This window comes from Lissotriton helveticus, chromosome 1_1, assembly GCF_964261635.1.
Source record: "Lissotriton helveticus chromosome 1_1, aLisHel1.1, whole genome shotgun sequence".
NCBI classification, from domain to species: domain Eukaryota; kingdom Metazoa; phylum Chordata; class Amphibia; order Caudata; family Salamandridae; genus Lissotriton; species Lissotriton helveticus.
This window is the reverse complement of record NC_136057.1, coordinates 2050703761-2050731629: the sequence shown is the minus strand read 5'-3', so window position 1 is coordinate 2050731629 and position 27869 is coordinate 2050703761. Positions and strand designations below refer to the sequence as shown.

The 27869-nt window shown below is 45.0% G+C and overlaps 1 protein-coding gene across 1 annotated transcript in view; it reads right to left on the bottom strand.

The window, feature by feature from the left end:
- LOC144766461 (vitellogenin-1-like) overlaps positions 1–27869 on the bottom strand; it is a 1095729-nt gene that overhangs the window by 384346 nt on the left and 683514 nt on the right. The window contains exon 21 of the mRNA XM_078650353.1: positions 21540–21759. Coding sequence (XP_078506479.1) covers positions 21540–21759 — 220 coding nt within the window. The remainder of the gene's footprint in view (positions 1–21539; positions 21760–27869) is intronic.

Genomic DNA, 27869 nt, shown 5'->3' with positions numbered 1-27869 from the left:
GGAGGGTTTGTTCCACCTACTGCACCATTCGAAGTACTGAAAATGGATTACATCCAGCTTGAGCGTTGTAATAATCTGAAGTATGTCTTAGTGGTGGTGTGTGCCTTCAGTAAATGGATCGAGGCCTACCCCACGAAGGATAATACAGCATTGACAACAGCTAAGGTGTTACTCAAAGAGTACCTCCCGCGCTATGGTGTCTGTAAATTTTTGTGGAATGACAATGGTCCTCATTTTGTTGGGAAAATAGTGGAGTATGTCCTGAAAGGATTGGGAATTAAACAGAAATTCCACGCTGTATTCCACCCGCAGTCAGCAGGTTTGGTAGAGAGGTATAATGCAACTCTGAAGCTGAAGCTAGCAAAGATCGTGGCATCCACGTCTTTGAAATGGCCGGACGCTTTGCCCTTGGCATTACTGTCTATTAGATCAGTGCCACATTCCCGATCTGGCCTCACACCTTATGAAGTGGTGTTTGGAAGGCCTATGAATATATGGGGAGTCCCTAAGCCTCGCTTAGTACATGATGTGCCTTGTATAATGATGAACGATTATTTGGCACGATTAACAAATGATTTACTTTCTATTCATCAACAGGTTCGAGAAGCGCTCCCCGACAATTCCATTGGAGAGGCTCACGATCTCCGTCCTGGGGATCATGTAATGGTCCGCTCGTTCGAGAGAACCAGCAGTTTGGAGCCGAGGTGGCGTGGCCCTGAACAAGTATTGCTGGCAACTCGGACGGCTGTGCGAGTCAAGAATAAGAAGGGGTGGGTACATTCCACTCACTGTCGTCGTGTCTCTCCGGACCTGGTGAATCCTGCGGTGCTGTCTGATTATCGAGACATCTTGGATGCAAAGAAGAGCCCAGCTGCTACGCCTCACGATTTGGAGGGAGCCTTCCCGGACCACACTGTTTCTGGTGGAGCGAAATATAACCTACGGCCAAGAAAAGCAGTTGTTTTGTGCGAGACTGGTTGAGTTACCGTTCTGAGGTTTGTGAAAACGGAAGCCGAGAATATCAAGGGGGGGCGGGATCAGTTCTGTCCACTGTAGCGACACCCGTCTTGAATCTCGGAGAAGAAACCAGCGGCTACCTCGGAGCTCAGCACTCATTTTTATTTTTTAGCTTTGTTTTGAAACTTTTCAACGACCTACTACGACGAGAAACAGAAGAATTCTTGGTGCAGTGCTGTTTGTTACGACTATAGTGGTAATAGCAGTAATAGCCTGGATCGTAGAACGATTGATTACGGCAAGAGAATATTTACTGCCTACCACTCCAATCCCATCTGAACATTTTCATTTTACTCTGCCTTATCATGAAGAGAGACATAGACAGAAATACTTAAATAACAGCTTCTTTCAAATTCTACATCATACTCATAATATGACGAACACTTCGAACTGTTGGGTATGTGGAATGTTGCCTGGACATCAGAAGAAAGGGGAAACTCCACTTATTCCTCTTCCATTCTCTCATAATGGTTCTTGTAATGCTTGGTACACTCTACTTTTTACTTTGAGATGGCCAACAAAAGGTGGACTACTCTTTCGACTTAATAAAGTTTGTTATAATGACAGAGATGGCTACCCACAGGCAGAAGGAACTAAATTTGAATGGGAAGAATATCGACCGGACAATGTATCTACGCCTCGTATTTTCACTAATCAAAGAATTACAAATATGTCCAGTTTACATGTGATTACTGTTATGGATACCAAAGCTGATTTATGTGTACGAAATAAAGGTACTATTCCGGTTGGGAAGAGCGAATGTACTATTACTCTAACATTTGACACACCAACTGGTATTGCCTTTGTAGCCTCAGGAAATACTTATCATCGTCTTCCCATTGGGTGGTTGAGAACTTGTTATACATCTTTTGTGCTACCCCCTGTATTTATTGCCCCACCTATGTATCATAATGATTTTGTATTATATCATGATTTTATATTAAATAGGGTGAAGAGAACATTAGAGATTGAGAATATTGATCAAACTGACACCTCTTTACAGCAATATGTAGATTTTAATTTAGGCCTGTTTTCCTTTGTTGGTGCTGCCTTAAATAGCAGGAAAATAAGACGGCTAACACGTGTTGTGGAAGCTGTTGCTAATGAAACTGCCTCTGCCTTAGGGAACTTGACTGAGGAGCACCAAATTACCAGAATTGTAATGCTTCAGAACCGAATGGTTCTGTACGTAGTATTAGCTGATCGTGGGGGTGCATGCTGCATTATCGGTAGTAGTTGTTGTGTGTACGTCCCAGATAATTCACCTTCTGTGTATGATGCCATTTCTAAATTGCACAAAGTTGCTGCTGAAATTCATCCTGAAAATGGTACATGGACATTCTCTAATTGGTTTCGGACTTTGCTTAGTACCTGGGGTTGGAAATTATTGACTATCCTGTGTATGATCATTGGAATACTCTTCTTCCTTTGTTTATGTATTCAATGTGGCCATACCCTATGTTCTGTGTGTATTACAGCCTGCATTCCGTCCACACGAGCTATTGCCAAAAATGAGCAAATGATTAGCAAAGAAATAAGGAAAATAATGATGATTAATACTGATGATGACTATCCTGATTACTTCCGTTATGAGGTAGCTTCAGCTAAATGCTAAAAGGGCCGTCTGTCGTAATTTGGCAGTGACTAGGTTAGCATTTAGCTCAGCTACACGAACTTTCGTGTTTAACTTGACCATACTTGCGGGGGCCATTTTGTATTTCCTGGCTTCCATTTTGTATGAACATGTGGCCTCGTGGTCAGCATGCCCTTTGTCCTTTCTCTGTACCAATGACCATTTAACTTACCCGGCAACAGGCTATTTTTAGCACTGGTCAAGCTCACGCATGCGTACTCGAACATTTAGATTAATGAGCGGTCACCTCTTAGGAATGTTCTCCAAAACTGACCAGTGGTACTAAACTCCTCCCACATGTTGGCTGTGTTTCTGTGCCAACTTCTATTCTATGGTGTTCGAGAGCTTTTGCAGAGTATGTAGACCTGACGAAACCCAATACCACACAGGTACACAGAGAAAACAAACAGTTTCCCTTATATCCAGTCCGTGACTGGGGCCCATATCTTAATACCAGTGGACCTCTTTTTCCGACCCTGGGTCCTATATAAAGCCAATTCGAGATTATACATTGCTAGCAGACAAGCACGCCACGAGGCAAAAGAAGGTGGAACAAGACTAATCCAATCGTGCGTGATACATGCGCGCACTAGCGCCATACAGATGAATACAAAACTTTTTCTGTGCTCAGAAAATGTATAAAGACATACATCTGAAGTTACACCTAACACAACCAATTCCCCAATTATGATTACCGGTGTACCCAATATTATTCCCAAATATTGTTCGATAGAAAAAAATAAATCAGCTAGTTTTGGACAAGCAAAAAACATATGCACAGCGTCAGCAGCAGCTTCACCACATCTGCTACACAAAGTCCCAACCGTTTTTCCCCATTTAGATATTTTACCAGGCGTATAATACAGATCTTATAGAGCCATGTAATGTTGGGTGAGCATCCTTCCCGTCATCAGAACCCTGTTTGCTAGACTTATTGATTCCTCCATATTGACTTTGTTGATACCCAACTTTGTTGCCCATTTATTTTGATAGTGCTCTAGATCATCAGGAAGTGTTAAAATAAGATGTGTGTAGAACTGACCTATCGGTGTTTTTCTAGACATACTCTCAATAAAAGGGATTCTCCTCAATTGGAATCCGCCCATAGGGCCTAAAGTGTTAAGATAGCTACGGAGCTGTAAAAACTTAAATCGCATTATGGCAACCCAAATTTATTTAGCAGCTCGGAAAAAGAAGCAAAGTGTCCGTCTTGCAGTAAATCACCCAGGCAATGAATTCCATGAAAACGCCACCTGTTAGTAATAGAATCTCGAAATATTAAAGGGAGGATATCTGGTGCTGCTGACGGTGTATAAGCAGTGATTTTTGAGATGCCAAGCTGGCGTTTAACATATCTCCTTATCGCATAGGCTGATTTCAGGATCTTAAATTTAGTTTTTTTTAAATAACTGGGTCCTATCATTTTGAGTAAACAACCCCTACACCCCTCCCCCAGTCCAAATTCATAAATTGAGGGAGAATGACATGGCAAGATGCGAGCCCTATCACCAATCACCAATGGATTGATAAACTGCAAGACGGACGTCAAGTAATAAAATATAAAATGCGATATACCCCAACCACCCCGATCTTTCAGTAGTATCATCTTTTTATATGCCCGTCTTTGCCGCTTATAGCCCCCAAAAATGTTGCTGACATCCTTTCTAACTGTTTAAAGCAACTAGGTGGAAACTCAAGCGGTATAGTTCGGAACATATAAAGAAGCTTAGGTAATACTGTCATTTTTAGAACATTGGCTCGCCCATAGAGAGATAAATGAAGATGATCTATTCTCTCCAACATTGAATTGACTTTTTTCAGAACTGTATTGATATTCAGATCAGGGATATTAGAAAGAGGGAGTGATATTTTAATACCTAAGTAGGTGACTTCTGTAACAGTTCTAATATGCGCCGGGGGGGGGGGGCCTGACCAACATGACAGATTTGAGTCTTAGAGATATTCAATTTGTACCCCAAAAAGATTCAAACTGGGCTGCTAAATCCTCTATCGCTGGAACCGCCCTGTTAATATCCGTCCGCGTAAGCGAGGGCTCTATAATCCTTGTGGGAATCTTGAACCGGTTTAATATTTCCGGCATGATTTAACTTATTCAAAAACAAATCAATATATAAAGCAAATAAAAGCGGGGAACATGGACACCCTTGCCCTGTTCCACGAAAGATAGAGAAAGGGGCAGATTCCTGGCCAGCCTACCTGATAGAGGCTGTTGGAGAGAAATAAAGAGCCTTCAGAGCAGACATAATTTTTGGACCAAAACCCTTCTGAAAAATAAGATCCCACAAGTATGGCCAGGCGACCCTGTCGAATGCCTTTTCAGCATCCAACAGGGTAACTCCCATTGTGGTCTCAGTTGCCAGAGCCCAGTCCACGAGAGCAATAAGACGATGAACATGGTCAGTAGTATCACGGTTCAGAATAAATCCGTGTTGGAATTGGGACACAATAGATGGAATTATGCCAGATATCCGTGCGGCTAAAATCTTTGAGTAAATCTTGCTATCCGTATTAATTAATGATATGGGCCGATAAGAGGCAGTCAGCAAGGGTGGTTTGTCTTTTTTCAGAAAAGCTATAATCGTCGAATGCCGCCAGGAGTCGGGGGCATTACCCTTCTGCGCTTCCAAAAAGGCTAACATCAGATCTTCCTTCAGAAGGTGCCGAAACATCCTGAAGAACTCCAAGGGAATGCCATCTTGGCCCACTGCTTTACCTAGAGTAGTGAGAGAATAGCAGCCTCAGTTTCTTCCCATGTTATACCTCTCTCTAGATCGCGAGCTGATCTAACATTAATATGGACATTCCAGTGCTAGCACAAAAATCCAGAAAAGAATCAGAGGTATAACCTATTATTTCATCCTTATATAGTTTGCTATAGAATTGACAAAAAACTTCCAAAACTTCTTCTGCTTTTTCGTGAGTTTGCCCTGTCTCATCCTGAATGCTATCAATATGATTAGCAGCCTCTTTTTTGTCGTATCTTTTTGGCTAATATACGGCCAGTATTTTCTCCCACCTCATAGACTTGTGAGCAATCAACTGCTATTTGTGCCGCTAGATTCCTGGCAAAAATCTTATAAAGCCTCGACTTTTGAATTGCCAACTCTGTCAATATTTGCTCTATATTTTGGCCAAAGTTAACGGCCATCATAAGTTTGGATTCAAGTTCTTGCAATTTCTTGAACTCAGCTGCCAATAGCTCTCGTGTTTTCTGTTGATTAGTAATTGAATAAGACAACGTCTCCCCCCGTACCCCTGACTTAAAAGCATCCCAAACCACACCTGCAGAGGCAGGTCCACAGTTAAAGTCAAAGAATTCAACGATCCACTTCCTGATATGTTCAGTATACAGTGGGTCGGCTAGCAGTTTCCGCAACAATGTCCAAGCCTGACCGGAAGAACTAACATTTATATCTAATTCTAACATGATCAGGTTATGGTCCGAAATTATTTTAGGGAGAATATCATACCTGGAATTCTTGACATATCCAGAGGTGATAAAAAATTATCTAATCGACCAAATTTCTGGTGCGGGGCAGAGAAAAAAGTACAACCAGGTGCACCCAAACCTTTAGCATAGCCTACATCTGCTAAACCAAATTCTTTAATTAGCCCTCTTATAGCTTTGTAAACTTTCTTTTTTTTACCTTGATACATGAGATCACTAGTTATATCAAACTGGCCATCCAGGTGAAGATTAAAGTCTCCACATAATGTTAGAGGGGAGGGCCATCCAGCAAGTTCAATGCTAAGGTGGTTCAGCATCTCTGGATCATCTAAATTAGGACCATAAACAGCACAAATAGTCCAAGAAAAGCCTTCAATGAGATTTCACAGATCACCCACCGACCGTAAGAGTCAGCTTTTAGCTGTTTACAGGTCCCCCTACCCCGTATTTTCAAGATTGCTACACCTCTTGTGGTTGTTCCTTGTCGCGTACATCCCACAATTTCCATACCTAAATCATTCCTATTATTCCAGGATAAGTGTGTTTCTTGTAAGCACAATAAATCCAACTTCATAGAATGAAGTATTTGGTCCGCTATCCCTCTTTTCTTTTTGTCATTCAACCCACAGATATTCCATGAGCAAACTCTTAATTTAGCCATTATCATCCCCCAGGTAGCTTCCTAAGGCTAATATGTAATACATGACAACTTCTATTGACACAATTATTGTTAAAACAAGTATATCAACATATGCAATAAGAAAACATGTAATTAACAGATTACAACCTTTCCTTGCATTTGGAAAAACGACTCTACTCTTTCTTGCCCCTACCCACCCCAACCGACCCCCCCCCCCACAGCCCACCCTCACCCACCCAGACACCCACCCAAAAGAAGCAGAGGGACTGGATAGTCCCTTTAGGTGATGGAAAGAGAGGCAGGATGCATCTCCCCGGTCCCACCTGACCCTTTGATGGCGAAAAATCAGAAAGAACACAAAGTGAAAATGCACAAAACAAAAATATCCAAAAAAAAGGGGATCTGTATCTATATTATCGCTACCCTACATAGAGGCCAAGAACTCCTTGGCACTAATCTCTGACATCAAAAAATTTGTTTTCTCTTTGTGCGTAATCTTGAGTTTTGAGGGATTGAGAAGGTATGCCTGTGCGCCATTGACCTGAAACAAAGGTACGAGTTGACAAAGTTGCCATCTCTGCTGCACCGTAGCTTGACAATAATCAGGACGAACAGAAAACTCAACCCCCTTCCCCTTTCTCTTGCAAACAGGCCTAGCTAGGTCATACAAAGCTTTGTGTGGAAGAAAGTTATTTGGACAGATTAGTATTGCTCTAGGCTTGACAGTTGTAGTCCCTCTAACGTTCTTCTGCCGAAAAGGAAATTGGTGAGCCCTCTGCAGTTCTGTTTCCCACTGCCACTGGGTCAGCTCGGGGAAGGCTTCTGTAAACAGTCCAGTGATTAATTGACGGATATTACTGCCTTCGCTTCCTCCCGGAACGCCTAGAACGTGGAGGTTATTTCTCCTAGATCTGTTCTCTAAATCAATTAGTTTCCAATTAATATCTTCACGCAATGCGGCCAGGGAAGAGATGTCAGACACCGAAAAGGACGGTAACACATGTACATACGTTGTAGGCTGGCTAGCGCTACCAGTTCCACCAGCGGCACTGGCAGCGCCATCAACAGCGCCAGCGCCAACACCAGGACCCCCGCAAAGCACCCCCGACACACCAGGCACACCTCCCGCAGTGGCAGCCGCCGCCTGTGTCCCTGGTCCTCTTGCTGAGCCACTGGCGCTCTTGGGCGCCATCAGAGCAGAATTTGTTTGGCCTCCAGGCCAGGCCGGGGCCCTGGGATAGCCCGCTGGGGCCGCCGCGTCCGCAAAGCGAGAATCGTCAACAAGCCGCCGCCGTCCGTCGCCCACAGCCGAGAGGCACCCAGGGAAGAAGCGCAAAGAACCCCAGCCACAGCGATGCAACTGGCGATGCAACCGGACCCAGTCAAACAGCATTGCCAAGCATCGCTGTAAGTGAAAAGAAAATGCTGGTAATCCCTCAGTTCCTGAAACGAACCGTCATGTAGGGCAGGCGCGGTAATCGTCAAGAAGCATTCAGTGCTGAGGTTCCGTAAAAATTATTACGACGTTCTGGGCATTACCGAATATGGACGAGTTTGGTATCTACGAACCGTAAATGGCGAGTTCGATAAGTGTACGCATTTTCGCTACACTACCTGATAGGGTTCGCCTAATATTACGTGTTCTTCATCTGAACCCTCGGGTTCCATTTTAGATACGGCATCCATTTTGTTTCTTGCCCTCACGTAGTCAGCGAGCAGGTAACTGTTCGCCCCCTGACCCTCTAGTTCCCAAGCCTTGCGGAAGACGCATATTCCTTTCATGCGTCTTTATGGCCGGAGGAATGACACAGCGAAGGCAGATGGCTCAGCTTGAGGGTAATCTGGTCGCGCCGGTCTATTGTGACAGCCGTGCAGGCGATGGGATCCAGCTCTTTGATCCTACGATCATGCTTCCGATATTACCCCCACACTCTTTTCTCTACACGTGTCTGACTTCCTTGCAGCTGCTCTTGTCTCTTTTTCTTGGTCATTTACAACTCTAATGGGTGTGCCTAATGGTGGGAAGATGTACTTTTACAGTTGGGAACCGGCATTGCTACTGTAATTATGTTCCGGGATTCTGAACACATGAAAGCGACCCTTTTGAAGTTTACTGTGGGAACTGAATTGTAATCTTTTGTTCGCATGTTGTGCAATGGCAACATTTTGTATAAAAGAGAGCGACCTACATATGCAATTTGAAGCAGACTCGCAGAACCTACATGCCGATGTACTTCTAATGACTCTTGTTTCCCTGCAGTAAATAAACGCTGATCTTTGACGCCGAAGGAAGTGTCCCGTGTCTCTGTCATTGTGCGCCGAAACAGGTATCCCATGAAGGTTATAGGTGTTGTTCCCTGGCACCGCTGGTTCTGTTAAAAGTCCAGTCCTTCAGTTGGCGCCCAACGTGGGGCGACATCAGCGGTACCGGTCCAAAGCCTGACGATCGTGAGGAACTTCGTGTGAAATCTCCGAGGGAAGGTGCACCCCGCTTCATCGATCCTGTTGTCGAAATAAGTGGCCCGAAGATTTTCCCTGCGAAGATTCCCGCCTCCTGACGGCTACGACGGACCGATGCCCTGACTGTCGACCTGTCTTCGATGCCCGGCGCAGACCTTACGTACAAGCGAGACGATAGACGGGCCTTCCTGGTGACGCCATTGAAGTTCTGAGTTAATTATTTGTGGGTCGCTCCCAGTCTTTAGTGGTTGTTCTAGCTTCTTGAAGTTTTGTTGTAGCTTATTAAAGCTTTGTTGTTCTAGCTCATTGAGCTTTGTTGTAGCCTTTTAAGGCTTTGTTGTATTGCATGGTTCCATTGCATTTGTGGTTCTTAGTATTGGTTCTTAGTATTTTATTTGACAGTTGCAATTGCCAAAAACCGAGGGTTTTGTCTTACACGAGGATTTAGCACTTCGGTAACCCTTGAAGTTTGATACTAGGTTAGTGTGCACGATGCCTAGCCATAGTGGTTTGTTTGGTATCTTCAAATGTTGCGCAATGGATTCCCGGTTGGAGGACTCGTGTCCGATACCTCCAGTTGGAACTCCGATATATGAGCTCTACAGTCGACATGGTGTGGGTCCTATTATATATAATGAATACTGGGTCCGTTACACGAAGAAAGACGGTGTCCTTAGTTGGCCACCACATGGAAGTTTTGAACTTACGATTTTAGATAATCTTGAAGCTAAATTATTTCAAAAGAAAGCTAGGCCAGCTATGTTTGATTCTTTTCGGCTATGGCGTAAAGAGGCCAAGCAGAAAGAAATAAAAAAACTTAAAAAGGATCAAAGAGAAGGGTTTGTTCCGATAATGCAAGTTGTACAACAAAGTAAACGAGAAAAAGAAGAAAAAGAAATGGAAGTTTCCACTAGACTACATCACATGAGTGTAGATAAATGTTATCCGGTTTTACCGACTGGTCTAGATAAGAAAGAAGAAGATTCGAAGGAGGATTCCTTGTTAGCGTATTTAATGAAATCGCCACCTCCTTCTGCACAGGGTGCTACGGCTCCTGTAGCTCCTCCTGTAGCTCCTCCTATAGTTCCTCCTGTTGTTCCAGCGGCTGCGGGTCAGCCCGTTGTTAGTCCTACGTTTGTCCCACCACCTGTCCTTGTTCCCACTGCTCCTGTACCTGTACTTCCTCAGTCTGTTATTCCTGGTACTCCGACTATCTTATCTGTTTCTACTATGCCTTCCTTCGCTTCTAATGTTGTTGCTCCTGCTCTTCTTTCTTCTTCTCCTTCTGTTCGTAATCGTATCCCTAACACTGTTGCTACCCTTTATTCACCGCTTTCTGGTCAGTTATTCCCATCCGATAGTTCCGAAACTCCTCAGAGACGGAGTCAGATCCCTAGTGGAAGGGAAAAAGAGACGTTAGTGACTATGGCACATAGATGGATAAGACACCCTGCTAACTACGATCCACGTGTGGTCTTCGACACGTTTTCTCAGTTTAATGAGCCTACGCAGAGATTCGTGTTCGAAGAAATGTGTAACTTTTTGAGGGAAGAATGGTATAACGATGATCTAGATAACGTACCGCCCGATATAACTGAACTCCAGAGTCACTTTTCGAACGGTATGATTGTAGGGGGTGATGTACGACGTGCCTTGGAACGTTTGTTAGCGTTCAGATCCACAGTGCATTCTCGAGTGTCATTTGATGATGCCACTGAGAATTGGAAAGCGGCTCCTGGTCAGTATCCTATGAGAGAGGTTCCGCCACTTTGGGTGCCTGGTGATCCGCAAGCTAACCCTGCGGTTTTACCGCATTTTCGAAGAGTGTGGATACACCTCCCATGGAAACGATCAGAAGTTTTGCAAGTGAAGCAATCCTTGCCTGATCCGCGTAAGAATCCGGCTGGTTATTATAAGGAGCTATCCCAATTGGTGGAAGCTTCTGTTATGAACCTTACCGACATCGACATGTTGTTTGGTAATGTTGTACCACAACCAGTTTGGGCGAAAATTCGTCAAGCAAACCACGCAAATGAGTTAGGTGGCGATTGGGCTGCACTGATAGCGGCTGATGCATTGCAAGTCGGTGGGGCTAAACCTGAGCAGTTGATCTTGGATTTACCTCAGAAAATCATTACGCTCATGAAAACTCTCATGCCAGCGATGAAGGTGAACTGGGATAAGTTATCAGCTTGTAAGCAAAAGAAAGACGAGAGTGTCTCGGATTTCTTCACAAGGTTTGAGGAAGCGTTTGTCGACCACAGCGGTCAGGACATGGGCGCTGAGGGAGGCCAGCGGTTATTTGTCGACAAGTTTGTGTCGAATTTGTTGCCTGAACTATGCAACAAATTGAAGAATTCAGAAAGTGCATGGGCGGTTTCAACCACTGCACAGATATTAGCAACGGCTCAATACTATGAGAATAGGGAAAAGGAAGAAAGTGATCGTGTAGATAAGAAAACGAAGGAGCTCAAAACGAAGGTTTTGTTGCAGCAAGCGTATCCTCCACGATCAAACCAAAATGATTCACAACAGCAGTATCGACCGCGAGCACAGCCCGATAGGATGCAGCCGCGTTCTGACAACTCTGACTATAGATCTTCACTTGGGTATAATCAGTGCGCATATTGTAGAAGAGAGGGACACATGAAATATGATTGTCCTGCTTTACGGGACCGTCCAAATGGTGTGTCGACACGAGGAAACCGTGGTGGTGGTCCTCAACAGGCATCACGAGGTAGAGGTCGTGGTTCACCCCAAAATCAGATTGATCGCCATCAAAATCAATTAGACACGAATAATTGTTTTGACCAGCGAAATACGGGGTCAGTTCGATCTGCACAATATAATGTGGACGATTATTACGTAGAACATGAGACTGTTGCAAACGACCATTACTAGGACAGCCACCGACAAAGAGAGGGAGTAGTATCAGTTCCGGTTGATCAGAGTGGGCCTTACGTTGCAGTGGCTACATCGGGCGTAGTTGAGCCTTTTCTGTTAGACACTGGTGCGACGAAAAGTTCCATCATGCATTCGAAACTCCCTGGGGCACCTTTGTCTGGCTTAACGAACGTTTCCGTTGGATTCTCTGGCGCCCCTGTTAGCAACCCCGTCTCTAGTCCTTTGCCCCTTACGATTGGTCCTCATGAGCTGAAGGCTCCACTGATTCTATCCACCGGCTGTGGTGAGAATCTTTTGGGTCTGGATTTGTTGAAACGACTATACGCGACTTTGTATTGCTCTCCTGAAGGAGTGGAGCTTACATTAGGTCGGAGAGTGATCTCTCCTATGTACTTGTCGATCGATAAATTCCCACCGGAATTGAGTTCCCTTCCTGCGTCTCTATGGGCAACAGGTCCCAATGATGTGGGTCTGTTAGACATTCCACCTTATGTGATTCAATTGAAACCAAATGTGCGATTACCACGTTTACCTCAATATTGTATATCTCTTGATGGTGAGCGAGCGCTGTTAGCAATCGTTCATGATCTAATTAAGAAAGGCGTTGTTGAAGAAACTCGTGGAAACGTGTGTAATAGCCCTGTATTGCCTATTTTGAAACGAACTGACCCATCCAAACCTCCTGTGTATCGTTTCGTAATAGATTTGAGAGAAGTAAATAAAATAGTGATTCCACAATTTCCCGTGGTCCCTGATATCACGGCCTTACTAACAATGATTCCGGCCTCTGCCTCCTGGTTCACGGTGATCGATCTAAAGAATGCTTTCTTTAGTATCCCGATTGCTGAGGAAAGCAGAGACCTATTCGGATTCGCATTAGGTGGTCGCAGTTTTAGGCTAAAACGCGCTCCACAGGGCTACTGTGAGAGTCCGTCAATCTACAGTCAAGCACTTAAAAGTCAGCTTGATGCCTTTGTTTTACCGACGGGTGCGGCTTTGATTCAATACGTTGACGACCTTCTAGTGGCAGCTGATACAGAAGCTATTTGCAAAACGGCTACAGTATCATTATTGCATTATCTGCATGACTTACATCACAAAGTATCACCTTCTAAGCTACAATATTGTTGTCGAGAAGTTACCTATTTAGGTCACTTATTGTCAAAAGAAGGGAGAAGGTTGACCCCAGAGAGAATCGCAGCGATTTCCCGAATGACTGTGCCAAAAACCCAGAGAGATGTTCGTGCCTTTTTAGGTATTACGTCCTACTGCAGACAATGGATTCCAAATTTTTCATTGTTGGCGAAACCATTGATAGCCCTTACGTGCAAGGATGTTTCATCTCCATTGCCTTGGACTGAAGAGTGTCAGAAAGGTTTTTCTGAATTGCGTGATGCGTTGTGTTCGGCTCCTGTGTTGGGTACTCCTGACTACAGTAAGCCGTTTACACTATACGTTCACGAGAGGGATGGCTGTGCGTTGAGTGTTCTGACACAACCTTTTGGCGGCAAACAACGCCCATGCGCCTATTTTTCCTCGACTTTAGACCCAGTAGCTAGAGCCTTGCCGAGTCGTTTAAGAGCAACAGCGGCAGCTGCGGCGTCCATTCGACAGTCCGCAGGTCTGGTCATGGATAATATGCTTACGGTGATGGTCCCGCATGCAGTTGACACTCTTTTGAACCGAACGAAGACTCAACATTTGACGAGCGCAAGATTGTCTGGATATGAGTTAACGTTACTGGCCAGTCATATACGGATAAAACGATGTAATGTGTTGAATCCAGCAACATTGCTGCCGATCGACACAGAGTCAAGTGGTGAAGCACTACATGACTGTTATCTAAAAACTGAGGAAGAAACAAAGGGTCGTATTGACCTAAAAGATACTCCATTGGTAGATCCCGATGGTACTTTGTATGTGGATGGTTCCTGTTTTAAGTTGCCGAATGGTGATGTGACGACTGCGTATGCTGTAGTAACATTGAGTACGATTGTAGAAAGCGCAAGATTGAGTCAGAATTCGGCTCAGGCTGCTGAGCTGATCGCATTGACAAGAGCGTGTGTGTTGTCTAAAGATAAGCGGGTGAATGTGTTTACAGATAGCCAGTATGCGTTTGGTGTGGCACATAGTTTTGGGCGATTGTGGAGAGAAAGAGGATTCCTTACGTCGCACGGCACGAAGATTCAGCATGGTCAGCTTGTGAATGACCTTTTAGATGCACTCACATTGCCTAAACAGGTGGCCGTAATCAAATGTAGTGCACATCAGAAAGTGACGGATGACGTGGGTCGTGGTAACGCGTTTGCGGATGAAAGGGCTAAAGAGACAGCTAAAGATTTGACGAATCGAATGTATGTTACGAGTTCAGTGAGATGGCCAACGGAGACTAGTATGTGCGAAGACACGATTGAGAGTGTGAAGGGAATACAGAATGAAGCCACTGAGACGGAAAAGACTAAATGGAAAGAGAGCATGGGAAGACTGGATGAGAACGGATGTTGGGTTGATTTGTCAGAAAAGCAGAGATGGATGTTACCGGATGCATATGTGCTCGCTGTCGTTACAATGGCTCATGGTACAGCACACATAAGCACAAAAGGCATATGCAAGTTGTTGTCTCATGTATGGAAGAATGATGGGATTACTAAGTGTGCAGAGAGAGTGGTTAAGAATTGTATGGTGTGTTTGATGCACAATCCCGGTAAGGGCACTCCCACTCCACCTGGCCATTTTGCCCCTCCTACTTACCCTTTCGAAGTTATCCAGTTGGACTTCATCCACATGGAGAGATGTAACAACTTGAAATACGTGTTGGTTGTGGTATGTGCATTCTCCAGATGGATTGAGGCTTACCCCCTTAAGGATAATACTGCTTTATCCACGGCAAAAATTTTGCTCAAGGAGTATTTTCCCCGATATGGAATGCCTCGGGTTGTATGGTCGGACAACGGAAGTGAGTTCGTGGGAAGTGTGATGAAGAGTGTGTGTCGTGGCCTCGGTATAAATCAAAAATTTCATAGTGCAAATCATCCACAATCAGCGGGTTTGGTGGAAGGATACAATGGCACCCTAAAACTAAAATTGGCTAAAATTCAGGCAACAACTGGTTTATCATGGCCCGACGCTTTGCCTCTAGCTCTCCTATCGACCAGGGCAACTGTACACTCACGAGTAGGGCTTAGTCCATACGAGATTGTGTTTGGCCGTCCTGCTAATATATGGGGAGTCCCAAGGCCTAAGGAGTTTGATAGAATCGAATATCCAATGTTGATTGATTATCTTCATGATCTGACTGCTAAATTGAGTTTGATTCATCAACAGGTCTTTGAGGCTCTGCCGTCACGAACAGAGGGTCCTGGTCATCGGCTCCAACCCGGGGACTGGCTCCTTGTCCGCAATTTCGGACGAAAACGGAACCTTGAGCCGAGATACGTGGGACCATACCAGGTGCAACTAGCAACGAGGACGGCAGTTCGACTGGAAGGACGGAAGCACTGGGTACACGCTACCCACACCAAAAAAATCCCGCTTCCTTTGCCGTCGGACACCTGGATGAGAAGAGGTCTTTCTTCATCTGAGACCGACGTTCCACAACGTTTTGTCCCATTTAGCGAAGCTCAGCTTGTATCTGACGCCCTTGTTGAGTCCCCTCAAACAATTTCCTCTCCGTCAACTCTGGAAAATTCGAGTACTGAACAATCACCTGAACAATCGAACACTCGTTTGCCATCCAATCCACTATTTGAAGATCAAACTCGCCCTGGGAGCAGCCGATACTTTCTTCGTCCACGCACAAGACACTAAATAAAAAGATTTTTTTTGTTTTTAGGTTTCACACCTGCCCTGAACATAGTGGACATTGTATATTGTGTATTTTTTCCCTTTTCGTACAGCCAAGAACATTATAATAAATTGAATGTTCAATTTAGCTAAAACCTATCATCCAGGTTGGCCGTAGGGCCGTGCGGGTACTTCCTTCTGTTCAGCAGCTATCGACACTAGGTCGGTTTCTTTTGTCGATTTCTGGGAACTCCTGGGAATTGATAATCGCTACTCAGAACGAAGTGCGTCAAGAACGTCGCGGACGGTCGTTAGGGGATGGAATCGTCATTTTCTGAGCTGTCGAAAAGAGAGAAAATGTTGGCGCAAAGATCTGCATTAGGTAAAATGTTTCGTACAAAATGGTTTTTTCTACAGGTTTTCATATTGTTCCTGACTGTATCTATGTTACTGGTGGGGGGAGTATATTTTGGGTCCCAATTCTTACTGCCTTCTACTATACCTACTCTTCCATCTCATGTGCTAAATTTCGTTTCAACTGTCTCTCCACATTCCTTTCATCTTCTGCCTCAACACGAACAAGCCAGACGTGCGGAATTTAGAAACAACTCCTTTATTCAACTCTTGCATCAGCATCAGTTAGTGGTAAACACTACCAATTGTTGGGTGTGTGGGTTAATGCCACATACCATGGATAAGGGTATTCCGTACTTGGTGCTGCCTTATAGTTCCCAAGGGTCAGCTCGAGCATTGCAAACTATGTTCCGTAGCGCACTAGATTCCTACCCCCATCGAGAACCACGCTCAGCGAACTTTGGTCCTGGCCCGTACCACAAGACTCTGGCGAGAGCTATTGCTGATTTAGATAGAGATATTTTTGACGCATCGCTTATCCCAGAGGAGGAGGTGCGAGCATATAAGGAACTAAGTGAGGCTGAGTATAGTGTATCAGTGGGTGATAGGCAGCTTAAAAGCTCATCACCGATATGGATTGTACCTCACCTTGGTAACTTCTGCCTGAAAGGTCTTGGTCGAAATCCGAGAGCTCAGTTTGGGGAGAGTGCGTGTACTGAGACATATGTCTTACCAACGCTCTCATCCCCTGTCTTCCTAACTGCCAAGGGTACCTATTTTGTATGTTATGATCGAGCCTATACGTGGTTACCTCATGACTTCTCGGGTACCTGCTACATTGCAAATCTTTTGCCTCCGACTTTCACTGTGGCCTCAGATTATCACAGAACTAGAGTTGTGAGAGGTGTTGTCAACAAAGAAGATACTGCCGGTCAAGAAGCAGGAGACTTCTTTAAGGGTTTCCTACCGTTCTGGGGCCCTATGGTCAATAGCAGGAACCTGAGGCAGTTAACTCGTGTAGTAGAATCAACTGCCAACATAACTGCAAGTGCCCTTGGTAATTTGACAGCCGAGCTTCAGGCGGATAGACTGATGACGTTACAGAACCGTATGGTTCTAGACGTTGTTCTAGCAGATAGAGGTGGTGTGTGTAAGGTCATCCATTCGAGCTGCTGCATATTCATACCTGATAACGCTCCAACGGTTTATCAAGCCATCTCTAAGTTGCACAAAATTTCGGAGTCCATACACGTGGACGAAGGGAATTGGACGTTTCTGGGATGGTTTTGGGGCCTGATGTCGACTTGGGGTTGGAAGATTCTGATGATCATAGGGGTTGTTGTGACGTTACTATTCACATGTTGTCTTTGTGTGCAATGTGGTCCTGCCTTATGTGGCCTTTGTGCTACAACGTGTATAAGACAGCCAGTTGTCACCAAAGAGGCATTGATGGATAGAATAATGTATCAGCAACATCTAAATGATCTGATGAATATCGAAATCGATTATGATTCCGACTAGTGCTTGCCTACATGAGGGCAAAAGGACCGTCTGAGGTTCCGTAAAAATTATTACGACGTTCTGGGCATTACCGAATATGGACGAGTTTGGTATCTACGAACCGTAAATGGCGAGTTCGATAAGTGTACGCATTTTCGCTACACTACCTGATAGGGTTCGCCTAATATTACGTGTTCTTCATCTGAACCCTCGGGTTCCATTTTAGATACGGCATCCATTTTGTTTCTTGCCCTCACGTAGTCAGCGAGCAGGTAACTGTTCGCCCCCTGACCCTCTAGTTCCCAAGCCTTGCGGAAGACGCATATTCCTTTCATGCGTCTTTATGGCCGGAGGAATGACACAGCGAAGGCAGATGGCTCAGCTTGAGGGTAATCTGGTTGCGCCGGTCTATTGTGACAGCCGTGCAGGCGATGGGATCCAGCTCTTTGATCCTACGATCATGCTTCCGATATTACCCCCACACTCTTTTCTCTACACGTGTCTGACTTCCTTGCAGCTGCTCTTGTCTCTTTTTCTTGGTCATTTACAACTCTAATGGGTGTGCCTAATGGTGGGAAGATGTACTTTTACAGTTGGGAACCGGCATTGCTACTGTAATTATGTTCCGGGATTCTGAACACATGAAAGCGACCCTTTTGAAGTTTACTGTGGGAACTGAATTGTAATCTTTTGTTCGCATGTTGTGCAATGGCAACATTTTGTATAAAAGAGAGCGACCTACATATGCAATTTGAAGCAGACTCGCAGAACCTACATGCCGGTGTACTTCTAATGACTCTTGTTTCCCTGCAGTAAATAAACGCTGATCTTTGACGCCGAAGGAAGTGTCCCGTGTCTCTGTCATTGTGCGCCGAAACAGGTATCCCATGAAGGTTATAGCTGTTGTTCCCTGGCACCGCTGGTTCTGTTAAAAGTCCAGTCCTTCAGTGCCTACTCACTCGGACACGCCAGCATCCGCCATCTTGCCTCCGGTCCAACGCTAACAAGCTTAGTGATAACATGTCAACAGTAATTATCTGGTAGTACACTTTAGTTGCCACCATGATTATATAGGTAGAGGTCACATCATTTGATACAAAGATGCTTAAGTCCCCTTTAAGGCTGCAAGAATTTGATACAACAGCTGGGACGTGGTAAGTTTTAAAGCCATTAACGTGAATCGGGTCAATGGCACAAGTCTCCTGAAGGCTGAAGATTTGGAACTTAGAGACAAAGTCCAGCCATTCTACAGTATTGTATTTATTAAGCAGACCCGCTACATTCCTGTATAGAACCACCAGGGTGGTGTGGTCAAATCATTCCGAGGTGCAGACATCTCGATTTGAAATTATATCTGGATTATGGATGTTCGAAGAGGTCAAAAGGGGAAGAGAATACCAAACTACCTCTGTGCCTTCTGCGGTGTCCATGCTGTAGCCAATAAGTTCCAAAGTGTCTTTACCCCTGGTCTCAGTGGTCGAAGGGGAAGATATGTTGATCTACTCCATTAACTGAAGACAACCTATCAAAGCGATCTTAAGTCAGAATAGCATATTGTGTTACACTGGAACACCCAAAATTAGCAAGTGCCAGTTGTCTATAGACTTTTCTTGTGTTTTTAGGTTAATAGAAATAGCCTAGTGGTGAAACTGCAATTTGATGTGGGGGCACGGCTACTGAGCGAGCTTTGTCCGAGAGGATTTCAACCAGGCCTGGTGTCTTGAAAGACAAGACAAGATAGTCTCCTTGTAGTATTTTTCGACCCCTTCTAACCCATTTTAATGTTCTCACCATCTTTATATCTTCAAAAAGGGCATCTCCTAGCCCTACCTTGCTGCTTTGGCAATTTAAGGATTTATTTCTTAGTGAAACCCATGTTTCAATTTCTGTCATTGTTCGATCCTGGGACACTGGCCAATATTACCACATAGGGTGCCTGTGGGGGGTAAATCCAAGGAATTTGATATTTTAGCTGATGTATTAGTAGAATGTTCCCTTGTGGCGAAGATGCATTGTGGTGAAAGGGAAGAAGTTTTGCAGGTACTGTGACCCCGAATTTCAGTGCAATGGTGAGTTTGCAGGCACAAGAGGGCAGGAGTGTCCCCAATAAAATGTACGGAGGTGTTATTGAGTAAAGCTCTAGATGATCCATCAGCAAATGGTAATACCTTGGATAGATCTTGATACTCTGTGTCAGGTCTGTGGTCTGCATTGAATGTCTGGGGTGTACCCCTGTCAACATCCAATGGTATGTGTCTGGTAGGCTGTGCGTGTGTCGTCTTCAGCAAATCTAAGCACGTGGAGGAAAGACTTTCAACGTGCTTTAACTTGTCAGTGAGTGGTCTGAGAGTGATCTTTACAAAGGCTTCCAGAAATTGTACCATAGTAAATAATGATTTAAAGTCCTCCAAACATGCCTTGGTAGTGGGCGTTCGGGCTATTGATTTAGTCGTGACTAATTTATGAGAGTGTTTAAGTTTGGTAGTAGTTACCTGACCATCTTCCCATCCGATGATTGAGGTCTTATTGGGCAGGAGCCAGGACATTGACCCGGGGACCTGGAACGTTTTGAGGGTGGATGAGAATCAGGGGCGAATGATGAAATAAATACACGGCCAATTTCACCTGTGTTTGTTTCAGTTGCCGCCATGGCAATGTGAGTTTCACCTGGGGCCGAGTTTGGAATTATGGCATTTATCTGCATTACATGTCCTAAAACTCCCTCGGTGCAGGTTAATAAAGTCTCTTCTATGCTTATAATTTGTTTTTTTCCATCTCCCCCCATTGCACCCGAGAAGTAGTTCATTATAAATGCACAGGTGTTGCATGGCTGCTTTCCTTCCCCAGTCTCCCCCCAATCTAAGTAACATATGAAGATAAACACAGATAGACCTAAAATCAGGCTCAGCAATGTAAGTTATTACACTAGACATTGAACCCCTTTCTTGTAAAGAAATAGCCCCTATGGCCTAGGTGAACGTAGTCTGAATCCAAGAAACTAACCAATATAAAAAATACCAGCTAAGCAGGGACCCTTAAGGAAAGTCAATATTCCACCTAGCTCACTAGGCAGACTCCATCCATGTTTCCAAGTTCCAGAGGGAGCAGGGGGCGGGGGGGCCTCAGACAAAGCAAGGAGGGTGTCCCCGCCTCTTCCTGTTGCTGATGGGTGCAGGATGAGCCCGTCCTTGGTCTGGGCATTGCCGGTACACATCCCCCACCACGTTAAAGGAGGTAGCGCTAGAAATGCGTTGCCGGTGCCTCCCCCTCAACACAGGGGCAAAGATGGCCGGGGCACCCTGGACAGTAAGTCCCACCAGGGTCATTGCAGGAAAAGCAGAGTTGTAGTGCCCCCAAATGAAGCAGCGTCCCGCGCCACAGTAGGCACCATTATTCAACATCTGCTAAAAAATGTAAATACTCAAATAGTTACCTCCCCCCTCCAGTGTCTCCAAACACAGTTGAATTACCCTGCTTACATTGTGGAATAGAAAATCCACATTATAATGGTTTGATATTAATGTCAAAACAAAACGCCTATTTAACAATGTGTAATCCCATATAGTACTTGCTGTTTTTTTCGGTATTGATGTTTATGATTTTTTTTTTTAAATACTGCAAACTATTTTTGGTGTGTGCGCGAGTGTGCATGCACGTGTGTGTTTTGAGCAATGAGAGTTTTACCAAGCCGGTCAGGTGTTTAATACAGATGGATAGTAATCACTGGCATCTCGTGCTGTCTGTGATTAGTTTGTTTACCTGCATGGTTGAATATTTACCTGGTTTGAAAGACACTTTAGCAGTATGCTCTCCTATCAGGAAATAGAGCAGAGAGTTTTTGATGAATCCTGCATTTGCAGACTTCTTCTCCAGGCACACTTCAAACCCAAATTGGTGTGCTTTTGCACATCTGGAATCTGCAGCTGGAGCAGGGTGGTGCAATGGCTTTTCTGCTGAATAGGAATTTTCTTTAGAAAGAAATTCTGAAGGAGAGCTTCCCTGGTGAATAAGAGGAACACTTCAGAAATGTAAAAATATTCATTTTCTAAATATTGCCGAACAAACGCAGAAAAATGCATACTGATTCATTTCATTTAGTGTATTTATTTATTGTTCCAGATATTAGCCTTACAATAGTTAAAAGCAGTAAAACGAAAACAGAAAGAAAAAAATAAAACAAACTAGAAATTAAAACTACATCATGAAAATATACAATGTGATCAACTAAACAACATTAGTAAATGCAATCAATTCTAACAAAAACAATCAACTAATTCATCAATACATACGAGATTATATTAAAGTGCATTTGCAATGCAATTAGCTAGTTGTTGTGCAGCATAATGCATTAGGGACCATATTCAATTCCCATTGAACAACCAACCAGTTCATCAGTGCAGGCTGGAATGGTTTGAGGTGCAAGAGTAAGGCAGCATTGGAGAATTGTACCATTCAGTCACCAATTTATGGCATAGCACATGATCAAATACACATAAAACCGCATGAAAAGAAGAGGAAGTGCTACAGAAATGTTCTAGTTTGGTTGGGATTTGGCATAGCAGATAGTTCTCAAGGGAAGGCCATCTAGCCCACAAGTGCAACACTGTGGAGTCTTAAAAGCTAGTAACGTCAGGCCTAGCATAAGATACAGTGGAACATTTAATACATTCAGTTCTGTTGCATTTCATTCCTATAAAAACAGCCAGCTATTTAATGCGTGTAAAACACGTTTATATTAATGAATATGTGCAACAAGTCACACACATTTTATACAATACAATTCAGACACAATTTGCAACTCTGTGCCTAGTACAATTGACCTGAGACCATGTAGTAAGAAGGGAGGGGTCTGCGTGGTGGGCAGTCTCCACGACAAGGTCATGCGGTCCATAAATATGACACTAGGGAGTTATGCACATGCATATCAACCAGCATAGCACAGAGCAGCAGTGCCACTCTGACATTTGAAACCCGTAGAGTTAGAAATGAATTAAGTTATCTGTCCCTCCACAGCTGCAGTCACAACAATCAAACCCAGCCATGAGCCTATGTGTGCAGATTAAATAATCCCTGATGGGTAAAATACCCAGTTTGTTTTTTACATATAGCGTTTGCTTGGGCTCAGGATATATCACATCCAGGTAAACTGTACATGGAGGACCATAAACATTGTTCAAATACTTAGATGAGATTGATCTTGGCCTCAACATAAGGTGCGTCATCATCAACATACATTCATAATATCGGTCTTTGATCAAACCAGCAATGTCCTGACTTAATCTACAGAGATCCGCCCACAAAGTCTCCAACTGCAGCTCTCTTGCACATATACATTCTGTATATGTGATGACCATAAGCACCCCCCCCCCCCACAGCCACCACTGGAGGAGGCTTCTTCTAGGGTTCTCAGGCATATTGCTGCCTTAGGGTTTCTTGCCAACCTTACCCAAAAGATTACTGGCCTTAAGTCTGCTACTTCAGATATTGGGGTTAAGCAAAGCTCTGCATAAAGAGCTAATAATGGGGTACCCGACCCCAACGTCATCAATGCTCTTAAAAAGTTGTTCTCAGTCACTTGCCGTGGGCGAGTATTCAAATACCCCCAAAGCTCTGTCCCGTAGAGTGCTGCAGGCTCTGCCTTTTGTTTATAGATTTGCAGGATGACACTGACGCTTCTGGCACCTTCCTTGTGTCTAAACTTCAAGACTGCCGCGGCCATCTGCCTCAGGACTATAGTTGCCTACCTACTGTACGCCACTTCCCCACTACAAGTTCTCTGAAAACTGGGTACCCAGTTAATCAAATTGTCCGACAGTTTCTATGGGCACACCATCAATCAAAGATGTCTGCTGACAACCAGATGACGGCCGCAGTACCATACTCTTTGTTTTGCTACCATTGATGGTCAGTGATTTTTTGTTGCAGTAATCCACAAAGGGCTTTAATAGAGCCTGTGGGTTGAATTTTCCGAATGAGCCATCAGTACTGCTTTATCCACAAACAGTTGTATTGACACCCTCCTTCCAGCTATAGTGGGGACATCGAGTGGTTCGTCTGCCAGACAGTGTGCTGCATCATTTAGGAAGAGGCTAAAAAGTAACGGCATCAGCAGACATCCTTGCCGGGTGCCCTTCTCTACCAGAAAGGGTTCGGTGCACTCCACTCCTGGCCCAACCTGACTCTAGCCATATTACCTGAGTGAAGAGCCTTTTTGGACTTCACCAAGGTAGCATTAACCCCTAGGTCTACCAGAGATCCCCTAAGCTTCGCCAGGTTAACTAGATCAAAGGCTGCTTTCAGGTGTACAAAAATTAAATACAGTAAGGATTTTCTAATTACGTCAAATGTATGTAAAATCATATATAAGCAAAGGGCCTGATCGATGGCACCTATCCCTGCCCGAAATCCAGCTTGCACATCTGCCATGAATCCACCCAACCCTGTAAGCAATTGAGTAGGACTTTTCCAAGCGCTCAATGCTCTTTCTACTTCTGAAGCCAGAACCTCAGTTGCACAAGCTGATGTGGTACCTAGCAAGCCTATGGGACTGATGCTGCATATGTCACAAAAATGTTGTACCCAAGCAACTGGGTTATAAGTTTCTAGAACATTCCATGCCCCCTTCCTAACCTGCGTTGTGAGTTCCCAGAACCTTCTGGTATTCTTATCAGATGAGGCCTCTCTCAGTTCCGCCCACAGTGCCATTCGGAACAATGATTTCTTAGTATTTAGCAGGAATTTGTACTCACTCCTGCACTTTTGACATAGCGCTTCACTCTGGGAGCTGCTGTGACACTGCATCAGGGCACACAAGATTACTTTCTTCAATCTAGCACAATCATAGTAATACCTGCGAGACCCTGCAATTCCCCTCCCTCCAGTTGGACAAGCTGTTTTGGACCCAACAGGCTTCGACCATAGGACCTGATTCATGTCTAGCACACAGCACTGTACTCCACATTCTTTCTCCAGGTTGGAAAAGCCAGACACATCGTCACAATGTCCTCATCGTGGTTCAGCAAACTAGCATTTGAGTTTTTAAAATAAGGTGTCAGACAGCTGCGCCTTACAATCTCAAGACCTACTTAATGCCATTGAAGATTAATCTCTATTGTCATGAATGAAATGATACTAATGGCAATGCAACCTTCTCGTATCTATGAAGACTTTTTGCATTAATGATTAAATGAACTAGCCCAGAGATGCTTGCCAGGCACTGGTCACCATGCCAAACGTCCCTACCCTTTTACAACAGTCGCTTTTGCTCTGGTATCCACCACTTTCCAGCTATTAACATTTCTATAGATTTGCCCATAATTGACAATATTCGATGGCATGTCTTTGTCTTTGAACTTTTCATTTTATACCTCTTGTCCCCCGAAATCCCTAAACCTTTATGCATATTCATCGTCTCCAGCAGCACTGCCTCCCTCTGCCACTATTTCCCAGCATATTACAGCTTTAATATGAAAACAAACGATCTCATGGATCATTTGTTTGGATGTAAAAGCTAAAATAATACCTTGCCAGAAGAAGAGGGCTTCGCTAATTGCATTGCGTATGTGTCAGGCAGGGGCTGTTACAAGCCGGCCTCACACATACACAATACAGCGTCCTGCGGTGCTGCATGTCAGAAAACGAAACTTCACAGCTTGTCAATCTCACCCCTTCTTGCCCTGTCATAAGCTGAAATATAGAAAAAAGGTCTACTCTGTTACTTTCAACGCTATTCCAGATTCTGATTGGGTGGAAGTTTGTGGGCCTCGCTCTGTCTGATGGTGACACACATGGGAGTCTGAAGTCATGGACTAGCCGCAGCTACGTTTTTGTCTTTAAAAGTTTATGTGTTGAGAGTGCGTCTGTATGCTTGTTTGAATGTCTTTGTGCATGTCTGAAACTAAGGGGCCCAATTCACAGAACTAACTTAAGACAAAATCCTAAACTTACTACCATTTTGGTATTCACAGAAGACACTTACTGATTTTGGTATTCACAGAAGGCACTTACTCATCAATGAGTAAGTGCCTTCTGTGAATACCAAAAATGAGTAAGTGCTTTCTATGAATACCAAAATGAGTAAGTGCCTTCTATGAATACCGATATGAGTAAGGGGTATATTCACAAGAACGTGTGATAACTACCGCGAGAGTAGCTTAATGCAACTTTCAACATTGCAGCCCAATGCGGGAAAATAACGCTGTCTCAACGTGGAATTCACAACACGGCAGTAGTATGCGATAGTCTGCCGAAACCGTTGACAATGTCCGTGGTACACCCACCTCGATGGAGACAAAAACACAACCCACAACACCAAAAAAACCTGCAATGGGCCCAAGCACGATGAGGACACTAGCGATAAGCAGCGCCAGGCCTGCAACATCACCATAAAAGTAGAAAAAAAACTCAAACACAAACTGACCAACACCCAAGCACCATGGAGGTAGCAGGAGCAGGTGCAGAGGACGAGCGCAACTCCACAATCACCCCGGACAACCAGCCCGGGACCTCGGGGACTGGGAAGGGCAAGGACAAGAAGAAGAGGAAGTTCAGTCCGCAGGCGAACAGAATCATAGTCACGGAGGTGATGGAACACCATCAACAACTATTCGTCATCTCCAACTTGTCATTGGGCACCAAAAACGGAATATGGCGGGAAGTCCTGGACAAGGTGAATGCTGTCGAGGAGCACAAGAGGACAATGGACGAGGTCAAGAGGCGATGGAATGACATCAAGTGGTGGACCAAGGAGAAACTCTCCGCCAACCGGAAGGCAGCAACGCAGAGTGGAGGTGGGGGCCCAGCACCACAGCTCGAGCTGAATGACATGGAGGAGCTGGTGTCGACCGTCATCTGTGTGGAGACTGTGCCTGGATTTGGGGGATCGGACACTGCTCGACAGGACACAACACAACCACAACCGGGTGAGTGACCACCAGGTACTGGGGGGACTGGTGGAGATGGGCACAATGACACACATGCACAATCAAGCAGAGCACAGTGCACACCCACAATGACTCTGGGTCCTCACCCAGATCTACAGACTGTCACAATGCACAATGCCATGCTGTCTGAATGTCAACATGTACCATGCAGATACATACATGTGGACACATCATAATACACCATCTCCCCTTCACATTGAAGGGGCATCTTCAACACGTTTTCACTGTTGATGAGGAAGACAACACCAGCATCAACACCCAAGCCTTCCAAGACAACATGGACCTCATCTGCAACTCACCACCAGGAGCTGGGCAGGCCAGCTACATTAAGGAGACCCCACCCACTACCCAAAACACCCAGCAGGAGGCACCCACAGCCCCAGCACCCCTCCCCCCAAGACCCCCAGGAGCAATACATGGCCTTCCAACTCTGTGTGCTGCAATGCCAAAGGGAGACCACAGAGCAGGTGCGGTTAAGCTTCGGCAGCATGGCAACCAAACTTGACGCCATCCTTGGGTGTGTAGCGCCGATACATGGTCTCCAACGAGCCCTCACTGACAACGCTGGAGTCATGATGCAGAGAGAAGAACACCTGTCCGCTCAGAGTGGCTCCAGCGATACCAGCCGTGAGCTGGCACACATGCGGAGGCTCATGGAGGACATGGTGCGGATGGAGGCGGATAGAATGGCAGCCTCTGCTGAACATCAGCGGAATGTAGCTGGGATCTACCTTGCCCTGCCACAAGGTGTGGCGATGTTGAATGCTGCTGCCCCCACACCATCCACATCTCCGCCCCCTGGTGTGGCCATGCCTCCCAGTGTAGCAGACCTAACCACTCCAGCACCTGAGTTGTTAGTGCCACACAGTGCAGTAGATAGACCACCTCCGGCACCTAAGGTGTCAGTGCCACACAGTGCGGCAGATAGACCACCTCCGGCACCTGAGGTGTTAGTGCCTCCCGGTACCGCAGCCGGTACAGCAAAACTCCCAGGTGGGGCAGGGCACATATCCGGGGATGAGGACATGGATGGGCTTGTGATCAGAAGGGCTCAGTAGCATTATTTTCCACCACCTGGCCTGTTCCTGATTGGAGGGGGTGGACCAGAGGGGGTGGACCAACAAGGATTGAATGATGTTATATAGTGGAACAGCATTGGTACATAAA